At 42.6% G+C, this 11240-nt stretch overlaps 1 protein-coding gene across 1 annotated transcript; it reads left to right on the forward strand.

Moving 5' to 3' along the window:
* The first annotated feature begins 70 nt into the window (after positions 1-70).
* smim22 (small integral membrane protein 22) lies at positions 71-5774 on the forward strand. Its single transcript, XM_008299929.1, has 4 exons — positions 71-144; positions 3761-3898; positions 4279-4346; positions 5426-5774. The coding sequence occupies exons 2-4, from the start codon at positions 3769-3771 to the stop codon at positions 5471-5473; spliced, it is 246 nt and encodes an 81-aa protein (XP_008298151.1). The 5' UTR covers positions 71-144; positions 3761-3768; the 3' UTR covers positions 5474-5774.
* Positions 5775-11240: the final 5466 nt, after the last annotated feature.

The following is an 11240-nucleotide window of genomic DNA, read 5'->3' on the forward strand; positions in this document are numbered from 1 at the left end:
TTTTTTATTATTTATTCAGTGATTTTTTTTTTCTCCATATGGCACGTTTGGTCTTCCATAGCGGGGAGTCAGAGCGAACAGGTGCGTCAGTTCGACCTTCACACCCGGAAGGAAAAGTAAGAAAAACAGCGGCTGTGTAAACAGGTAGGCTCCCGTTGTTCACCTGTGTACTGTTTATTAGAAAATAATTTTTTTTTAAAAGAGTTTTGGATTGTTTGTACGTAAAAATGATAAATCGCACTTCGTTTTGTCGCATTTCATCCTGAAACACTTGGAGCATAAATACAGTCATATGATATGGAGATGATGCCTGGTTACCGGTCAACATAGAAGGAAGTGTCTACATTTATTCGGGACACAGGAAGAAACAGTAAACGTGTATTTGTTGTAAGAAAGTGACTAAAACTGTCGCGATAAACTAATGAAACGCACAGAAACGTCAAACCAACAGAGCTGTTCATCCTGACAAGCCTCTGTGGCCAAACATGGATGTTAGAGAGGCAGATATTTTCTTTATATTTACTTATTTAGGAAACGCATAGAAACAGACGTGTGTTTGTTCTGAGGCAGCTACAGTACATGAATAAAACTGAATACAGTAAAGTGTTAATTACTGGAAGAAGCTTTATTGTCATTGGACAATAAATAAAACGAAATTTCGTTTGGCATCATCTTAGCAGCAGCTAATGTGGTAAGAGTCTAAGAAAAACCAAAGTTAAAAGGTGATATAAATAATACAATAGCAGTAAAATAAATACTTTATTAAAAGTGCAATGTTAGAATGAGTCCATAAACTGGGAGCGTCTTGGTTCCTCCAGCAGTCTGTTCACAGCCATTGGGGATAAAGCTGTGTTTTAGTCTCTTATGACTCTGAGTCTGCCAGAGGGGAGGGCAGTAAATACAGAGTGTCCTGGGTAGGCGGGGTAATTCCACATCTTTGTGGCCTGTCGGAGGAGACGACACAAGTAGATCTCCTCTAGGTGTGGGGATCCAATAAACCACTGAGCCATCTTGATGACCCGCTGAAGTTGTTTCCTCTCCGATGCCGTGCAGCTGCCACCACCACACTGTCCATCCATAGGACAGGATGCTTTCTGTTGTGCAGCGGTAAAAGCTTTTCAGCAGAAGTGGAGGGAGTTTGTTCCTCCTCAGCGTACTGAGAAAGAAGAGACGCTGCTGGGCCTTTATTGACAATGTGGGTGGTGTTCACAGTCCAGCCCAGATCCTCTGACATGTGCAGTCCAGGAAACTTAAAATTCATGACCTGCTCCACTTCTTCCCCATTGATGCTCAGGCCTGAGTGCAATGTGGTCCTCGACTTCTGAAAGTCAATGATGACTTCTTTTGTCGCTGCACCAGGCCGCCAGTGCTTGGACCTCCTCCCTGCATGGTGTTGTTGCTGATCAACCCCACGATGGTTGTCATCCGCAAATTTGATAAGAGTGTTGGAGCTGTGGGTGGCAACACCGTCATGGGTGTACAGTGTGTAAAGGACTGGACATGGCCCTGAGGAACACCAGTGTTGAGGACGATGGTGGAGGATGTGGAGGTGCCCATTCTGACATGCTGAGGTCTGTCAGTCCTTGAACCACAGACAGAGGGAGGTTCCAAGGTGCAGTGTTTGCAGTTTGTTGATCAGTCGGCTGGGGCTGATGGAGCTAAATGCAGAGCTGGAGTCAACGAACATGTGTTGGGGCTTTCACTGTGGCTGAGAGTGGTATGTAGGGCGATGGAGATGGCATCATCTGTAGATCTGTTTGACCTGTAGGTGAACTGATGTTGGTCAAAACCTGGTGACATATGGGCTTTGACCTGCTGTAACACCAGCCTCTCCATACATTTCATCATCACCGGTGTCAGGGTGATGGTAGACGATTTGATCATTAAGCCAATTAACTGTTTCCTTATTTTTTAGTCACTTTAATGATGAGATAAAGTTCATATTTGCAGAATGATAGGTCTGCCGCAAATATCCTGTTGCATTTATGTGCTTAAAAAATATAGAATATGCACGGACAGCTCTGGTGGTGTTGGTCTCATCTGTCACACACCTGCTTTGTTGTTTCCACTGAGTTCTCCAGAGAAACCGTGAATCTCTGCAGCAGCTCGGCTTTGCACAGAAGTGTTTAGATACAAACGCTCAATAAGATCACTGTGACACGTCAGAAGATTTAAATAGGCCTAAACTGCTGTGCTCCATGTGTAAATCACCCCTCTGATGTAGGAGACGTGGCTGAGTGTTGACACGCTGACCTTTAGCACAGAGGACAGTTTGACTTTCAATAAGGAGAGTAGATCATACAGATCCATAGACCCCATACAGGGTGTAGCTGATGCATGATGAGTCAACGAAGAGTAAAACATACAGCCGACAAATTTATGAGACCACCTGTCTGATTTAAGCACTGTGGATATATACAGTTGAAACCAGAAGTTTACATACACTGAATAAAAAGACATAAAACCTTTTTTTTTCTCACTATCTGACATTAAATCAGACTAAACTTTTCCTGATTTAGGTCAGTTAGGATTACCAAGATTATTTCTATTTGCTAACTGCCAGAATAATGAGAGAGAGAATTTTTTTGCTACTTTTTTCCAAAGTCAGAAGTTTCCATCCACTAAGATGCCTTTAAACTATTTGGTAAAGCCCAGATGATGATGTCATGGCTTTGGAAGCTTTTGATTGGTTAATTGACACCATCTGAGTTAATTGGAGGCACACCTCAAACACACTGCTTCGTTTTATGACAACATGGGAAAATCTAAAGAAATCAGCCAAGATGTCAGGAAGAGAATTGTGGACCTCCACTAGTCTGGATCATCCTTGGGTATAATTTCCAGACGCCTGAAGGTTCCACGTTCATCTGTTCAAACAGTTACACACAAGTATAACCACCATGGGAATGTCCATCCATCATAGCGCTCAGGAAGGAGACGGGTTCTGTGTCCCAGAGATGAAGTGTTTTGGGGTGAAATGTGCGAATCAACCCCAGAACAAATGAACTGAAGCTGGTCAGAGAGTCATTATCCACAGTGAAACCAGTCCTGTACCAACATGGGCTGGAAGGATGCTCAGAGAGGAAGAAGACATTACTCCAAAAGAAACATAAAAAAAAGCCAGATTGCAGTTTGTAAATGCACACAGGGACAAAGAGCTTCATTTCTGGAGACATGTCCTGTGGTCTGATGAAACTAAACCTGAACTGTTTGGCCTTAATGACCATCGTTACATTTGGAGGAAAAAGGATGAAGCTTGAAGCCTGAGAACACCATCCCAACTGTGAAGTACGGGGGTGGCAGCATCATGTTGTGGGTGTTTTGCTGCAGGAGGGACTGATGCACTTCACAGAATAGATGGTATCATGAGGAAAGAACATTATGTGGAAATATTGAAGCAACATCTCAAGACATCAGCCAGGAAGTTAAAGCTTGGACACAAATGGGTCTTCAAATGGACAATGACCCTAAACATACCACCAGATTAGTTACAAAGAGGCTTCAGGACAACAAAGTCTATGTTCTGGAGTGGCCATCACAAAGCTCTGATCTCAATCCTGTAGAAAACTTTTGAACTTGCCAATGATGCGTTTTCTACATTACTGCATATAGAGACTATTTTCAAATGTAATCGATTTCCAGCCTTTTTTTTCTCCTCTCACTCCAACTCAACACTGTTCCTCTTCTGCCTGCTGCTGCTCTGGTGTGTCATTGACAGAAGCTGAACTGTAATGTGTTTGTAATGTGTTTCCATGATCAGACTGAGCGATGGATCAGAGGAATATTCCGTCCGACCTGGAGGATCAGTTCGACGATGTGCTTTCCAGACTGCAGTCCAAGCACTTGTTCCGGTCTGACTGGGACATCGTCTCCTTTGCAGTATTCTTCATCTTCATCGGTTAGTGACGGCTGATAGGATGTCCTGATTATTCTGTGGCACACACACTTCTGATGAGAAAGAAATAGCATTAAATAGGCATGCTCATACAGAGGAACATGGAGCAAGAAAAAAACAAGGAGAGGGGGAAAAAAATGGAGGTGTCTTTTGTGAGATGCAAGTTTTCATTAGTGTCAAGCATGATGCGTTCATTTTCTTAATTTACATGATGCTTCCAGCGATGTGACTGTTGCTCATGCACACATGATGATGATTTCGCTGAAATGAAAAGTCATACAGCCTTAGTCTGACTGCAGATGTTGGAAGGTTTCCACCCTGAGAAGGATACGGTCGCATAAGCAAACCCAGATCTGTAATCTCGTCCTGTTGTGCTGCGTCAGGTATGTGCCTCCTGCTGGTCATCCTGGTCCTCATCCGCTGCTGCTGCTGCTGCTGCTGCAATGACAAGGTAAACACACAAACAGGATTAAGCTGGAAGAAACAGCACACTGGTAAAGGTCAGGGGTTCAGCACACTGCCACAGAGCGTGAAAGGAAAGAATACAGGCAAATAACAATAGACGCACACATTTGAGTCACCGTTCATGTGAGTCCAGCTTTCAATTAGGACACCAAATGATGAGTAATAAGCATCTAAAATTCTGATTTACTGCTCTCTAGAGTTAGCAGGTGATAAGAGGAAAACCCTCCTTTAATGCTATTTTCACCGGAAGGGACATTTTAAATTTCTTGAAACTTTTTCAAGGGAAAGTAATAAAAATCCAACAGAGATGGCAAAAGTACTCACATTCTTTACTTAAGTAGAAGTAGAGATACTTGTGTAAAAATAGACTCTGGTTAAAGTAGAAGTACTCATTCAGCTCCGTTACTCAAATAAAAGTAAAAAAGTACAGGTTCAGAAATTTACTTAAGTACAAAAGTAAAAAGTAAAGATGAATTTTTAGCTTCGATGACACACGATGTCTCTTTTGATAACTCTGCAAAACTAAAAAAGTTTTAAGCACACAAATTGTTTTCATCCTTTAGGAACCTGCACAGTGCTGCTACAGAGAAAAACATCACTGGACAGTTTTCCATTTCAGCAACATTATGAACATTAAACATTATAATCAACATGGAAACACTCGTCTCTTAAAGACGACCAACATCTTTTATTGAGCCTCAGCAGAAGCTGGTTCTCAAAGTTCTGCCCTTTTGGGTCTGAAAATCAGTCCTGTGGTGCTAAAAAGCCTCTCGCAGGCAGCTGAGGCAGGCAGGGCTGTGTGGAGCTTCAGTGACAAAGTGCACACTGCTGGGAAAGATAAAGACGTTTGTTGTTACGTCTTATACGTCATGTCGTCATCTGAGGAGGTTGAAACGAGTAACGAGCCAGTTTTGAGAATGTAAGGAGTAGAAAGTACAGATATTTGTGTTCAAATGTAGGGAGTAAAAGTAAAAAGTCGTCAGAAAAATTAATACTCAAGTAAAGTACAGAATGTTTTCTGATAATGACAGTCAAATTAAAGCTTCCTTCATGTCTCCTCAACAGCCTCGGAGGCGGAAGGTCGGCATAGACAACATGGCTATGGTGCCCTGACAGCTGAACTGCACCGACGAATCCTCATAATCTGGAACAAAACAGAAGCTTTGTTTCTACTGTCACTGATCCGTCCACCAAATGTTTGTACTTTGCTACCCAGCTATAAAAATCTAACATGTGATCTTTCTGTCTCTGCTTTATGGGGTTTATGGTTCGAATACCACAGAACAGATAGAAATTCTCAGGAACCTTTTGGTCTCTTCAGGTTAGAAATCACCTTTTTTTTACTTTCGTTTGCTGAAATGATGTGAACATTTCAATTTGAATGTTTGACTTAGTAATAAAAATCTAAAATTTCTTCGTGTGCTGGTGTATTATTCTCATCATTTTATTCCTACAGCAGAGTCCTACAGCAAACAGACACAAAGACCCAAATGGCACAAAAGAAATGGAGGCATACAGTCGCCCCAGAAAGTATTTCGAACACCTCACTTTTTTGCACAGTTTGGATTTGTTTTTAAATTTTAAAAAAAACAAAAACAAACCCGTCTTCCATCAGTCTGTATTCAATAACAGAGAATGAGAAAAGTGACCGTATGATTTTCCTGTTTCTGTTTCTTTATCTCTTCATCACAGCAGTTTCCCTCCCAAGGAATTGCTTGCAGTTTTTTTTAACAGTGATCTCTGCTGAACACAGGCATTTCACCTCGGCCTCATCTCTCTTCCGTTTTAAACACATAAATAGCAGAGAAATGGCCTCGATATGAACGGGTTTGAGGGCAGAATATTTGAGTTTCAGGCCTTCCAACATATCTCTGGCTTCCTGAACATGCACTTGCTCTATGGATGCAGTCCTTACACCCATAAGGCAGCAGGCTCAGGATCCTTAATTACCTCGACAACTGGCTGATCAATTGCTTCTCCACACAGAAGCATAAACTCCATCCTCAGGTCGTTGAGGCGCAGATGGCAGAAGTCAACTTATTTGCTTCCTGAAAGTTGGCACATTGTTGACTCTTTTCCCTGAGAACAAGCAATCCACCTTAAACCAGTGGCCCCAGGGTCTACTCCACGCCACTCTCCCTTTTACTCTTCTTCAGCCTCTCATTCAAAAGGATTCAGGTGGAAGGGGTGAAACTGATTTTGGTGGCTCTCTTTTGGCCCCATATGCACTATGGGGAACTCCCACTTCAGAACTTCAGAGAAACTTGTCTAAAGTGAGCAAGATCATGTTCCACCCCATCATGGCAGGGCTTAGATTGGTGGCCAGGCGCCTGTCCCTGTCTTAGGTTTGTTAAAGCCTGTAGTGAGGACTATGCAGGAGGCCTGGGCACCATCCCCTAAGGCTGTCGACTTATGCTATTAGCGGGTATTTACTACAGAGTGTGAGGCTCAGCAGGTGGATCAGCTGAGGTCAGGACCAGACATCCCACTGTTGGGGCAGTCTCAGCTGAAGGCAGAGAAGTCTACCGTTACCCTGCAAGGCATGGTGGCAGTCATCAAAGAGTTTACAGGACTAGAGGTGCAAACCAGGTGTATCTTATGCCCCACCCTGACTTTCCTGTTGTATCTGAGTACCACCTGTTGCAGTCCATCAAGTGGCAAGGTCTCTCCCCTTCTAGAGAAGACCAGAAGGAGATGCCCAGAAGCTTTGAGGTTTCTTGGAGGTGCCAAGAAGCTTATGGTTTCATCCACCTTAGGTTCTATCTGAGCACCGCCTGTTCTAGTCAGTCAAGTGGCATACACTGTCCTCCACTGGAGATGACTAGAAGGCACCAGCGTATGCTATGATCTGTCAGAACCATGGCAGAGTTCATACAACATACACAGACCATTGCGAAGACTGATCAGCTTTCCATCGGCTTCCACTCTGGTAATTTGGGTGGGGTCTCAATTTGCGTTCTTCTTGCCAGTCTTGCATGTTGTGAACTAACCTCAGCAGTCCTTCAAGGATTGGAGGTGTTAAATTACCCAGCACATACAATATGAAGTGAAGAAATAGTCTTGATGCAACAAAGAATGTATGTTTACACTGTAAACCTTGGTTCTAGGTAAACCATAGAGCATTGTCAGGCAAGCTAGTGTGTCTTAAAGAAACACCCACATATCCTAACAAGCAGGGAGAACTTTCACCTTACATAAGGAATCATGCAAGGGAGGGAAGGTCACAATGTCCAATGAATGGGTCGCGCTCTTTTGTGTCCTTTCTTTAAACAGGTGTTGTCTGGTTAACCGTTAACTGACTTCAGATGAGGCCAGGCTCCAGGTTTCCTCTCTTGTCCTTTGGTTAGAAACACCAGCTTCAGTTGTGTCTTTAATTTAAGCTCGGTCATGGTTCCATCTTGGTTCTGCTCGGTAGTCAGCACCATCGCCTCACAGCTGGTCAGGACATGCAGAGTTTCAATGTTCTCCCCGTGCAGCGTGGGTTCTCTCCAGGTTCTTCCTTTCACAGTCCAAAAACATGTTGAGGTTAATTGGTGATTCTAAATTGTCCGTAGGTGTGAATGTGAGTGTGCTTGGTTGTCTGGCTCTAAGTGTAGCCCTGTGATAGACTGGTGACCTGTCCTGGGTGTCTCCTGCCTTCACCCTGAGTCAGCTGGGATAGACTCCAGCCCCCCACGACCCCAGTGAGGATTAAGGGGTGTATAGACAATGGATGGATGGTTCTATCTCCTCATCTCCTTCTTCTCCTGGAAGACTTGTATTGTTGCTTCTTTTCATGTTCTGGACTCTCCGGGGAACGTAACAACCATTAACAGATGTCGCTTCACTCACACCAATGTAAATAACCTGGATGCCCAGAGTCTGTATTTGTAAGACATCTTTTTATGTAACTTCACAGCAACAGTCAGCAGAGAGAGTTCAACAAGGACAGGATGATGTTAAGAATATTTTTATTGCACAGCTAAATAATTTCTACATTTTGCAAGGTAGGCAGCTTTTTCAAATAGATTAACACTTATTGGAAGGAAGTCATTTGTTAATGATTGGATTAGTGTTTACAGGGATTCAAAAAACATGTGAGAAACAAAATAAATATGAACACAGAGCAGACAAACATTTACATTCAAAATGAAATTACATGAACAAGTGACAAGTAGCTTATCATTCAGACATTTAGTAATACACAGGGAATGTGACTCATCTTCATTTAACAGCAATGACAAATGTAAAAAAAAAAAAAAAAAAAAACACTGGTCCAGCTCCATTGTTCCACGTGTTTCCAACTTCATCAACTAACAATTCATCTTTGACTTGGCACTGAATAACACACAAGTGCCTGAAAATAAAACATGAATGCCTCATAAATGCCAGAGTCTGTTCTTTAATATGATATTAAAGTTACAGTGTGAATATGTGGTATTACAATGAACCAACTCTGTGATCGTACAACCGCCTTGAAGACATAAACATTTGTAGCTCTGTACACAGGAATCTCTCTCATCTCTACTGTCCATCACACGATATAAACACAGTGTAACACTTGAATCCTCATAGAGTGACTCCATTGGTGGGATCAGTGTGAGGGTTGGGTGATATGTTTGAGTTTTCCAACCGGGCACCGTCAGTTCAACAACTGGACGGATTGGCGGTCTATCCATGGAGGTGTCCGACACCATTATACTGAAATTTGAGCCTATTCAGACACTTAATAGCTGATGACAGTAACTTAATAACCTCCGTCAGCATGCGCTTACTTCTCACATACATGCAACTCCCACTTCCAGCTCCTATTAGCGCTAACGTTGAACTGCACTTTACCGAATAAGTATTTACCAAGTCAAACTGTCACGAGCAAAATAAAAGGACAAAAATCGCCCTTTAAAAAAACAACTTGCAATGGATTCCACCAGTCACCGATAGCCGATGCACGCGTCCTATCACCCAACCGTGATCAGGGTTGGGTGTATGTGGAATAGCACTAGTTCTGCTCCTGACATACAAAACAACTCACACAGAGAATGAACACCTGCCAATTTCATCATAGGACAACTCTGACCCTTTGTGATGCAACAGAAGGTGTCCTGAGGGGTTAAACAAGCTGCAATGAAAGTAGCTGCTGCTGGACTTTGGAGCTGCTTTCATTTGCCCAAACATGGTGGGAAGTGCGAAAGTTCTCTCGAAATCCTCTGGCGTGTCCACCCACTTGTACTCAACACAAATGAGAAATATTTCACACTGACATTGTGCTGCAGTCCAAACTAAAACTACCTGTTATGAAGTGTAATAAGTGTGGCGTCACAACATGTGTTGTCCAGTTTTCAAAGTCAGCAGTGGCTCTGAGTCAAACCAAACTAAGGACGAACAACTGCTGTTGACTTTCACAAATGGTTCGTATAATGAACACCTTTGCAAATTTTTTTCCAAAACCAACGTATTCAAGTTCACTGTGAGTCTGTTTTTTACACAACGCTGTCAGTTTGGAAGGTTCTGTGTTAGCTGTCCAGATCCACAACTCTCAACCGTGGTGTCTTTACTCCAGCCTGGCATGGAGCTGTTAACGAGCTTCTACTGACGATACCAACCCTGCAGGGATGAGGAGAGACATGGTGCACAATATCTGGATAATATAATAATATAATATATTTTTATTCTATTCTATTATCTGGATAACTTATAAACTTAATGACTGTCATCTTGCACTTCACAGTGGCTACATGCTGCTTACTTTTCACAAACACAGTTCCATCTGCCAGCTCCTGTTTCAATTGTACTTTAAAGATAAATTTATACTGAGCTGTATTCCCAAGGAGGTAGCCTATTAAATTAAGGATTAAAAATCACTCCCCCTCCAAAAAAAACAACCAGTAATGGACTCAACCAGTTGCTACGAGCAGATATATTCATCCAATCACATTGCCATCTTGACATCCAGGCAGATAGGAGCTTTGTTTTTAAAGACCTTCCTCCTGTCAAGTCAGTGAAGTTTTCTAGATAGCCCTCTCTGATGGCCCTGTTGCCAGGAGATGTAATGATATGGGGGAGGATGTGGAGCAGTCCCGTTGCACATTGATGGGACAATAAAGCCATATGGTTTTCATGAGGATTTCTAGCAGACATTTCTGTGTTTTGAGTGATTATGTGGAGGCAACCTAACCTCATTCTATTGTGTCAAACACACGGCCGTTTTCCACTACAGGAACTTGCTGGCCATTTTAGAGCGGTGGTGTTCCCGATCACAAGAACCACCTCAGTAGAACCTCTTTCATAAAAAAGTATCTACTCCAGGGTAAGTTTTCTACACAAGGACAAAGGCTGACAGAACTTATTAGAGAGCCATGAGTGTAAATGTTCCTAACACCTTGCACCTGCAGTGGAAAGCCGCCTATTTTCAGTGATGTGAGGACGCATTGCCAGATGAGATCGGCCGGTCATTGTAGCAGCTTCCTGAGATGACCAGTTGGTCAACATCTGTTGTCATCATGGGGTCAATAGTCTGACTTCAACCCGTTGGTGTGATTTACCACTGCCTCTGATTTTGATATAACTACCAAATTGGAATAAAAATCAATAAATGTATGAACAAAACAGAGGCATTGTGGTCATAACATCATAACATTTCTATTTTTTGATACAACTTTTATCTTTTCACTATATTTTTGAGTTGAGATCACTTTGCAGGTACAGCTGTGTTTAAAGCATGGTCATCAGAGCTCAGTTGAGCTGCTGGCATCAGCAAGAAAGCTGCTAAATACTCCTCCCGTCATCGAGAGTTCGTTCTCCAAACTGTTCAAGTATTGGAGTCACTCAGGACTTAGTGTGCTCCGTATTGAAAAAGAGCCATCCTTTTAACACACGGCTTTGAGGAACCCGGTAAGAACAT

Source organism: Stegastes partitus, unplaced genomic scaffold (genome assembly GCF_000690725.1).
Source record: "Stegastes partitus isolate 25-593 unplaced genomic scaffold, Stegastes_partitus-1.0.2 Scaffold1481, whole genome shotgun sequence".
Classification (NCBI taxonomy): domain Eukaryota; kingdom Metazoa; phylum Chordata; class Actinopteri; family Pomacentridae; genus Stegastes; species Stegastes partitus.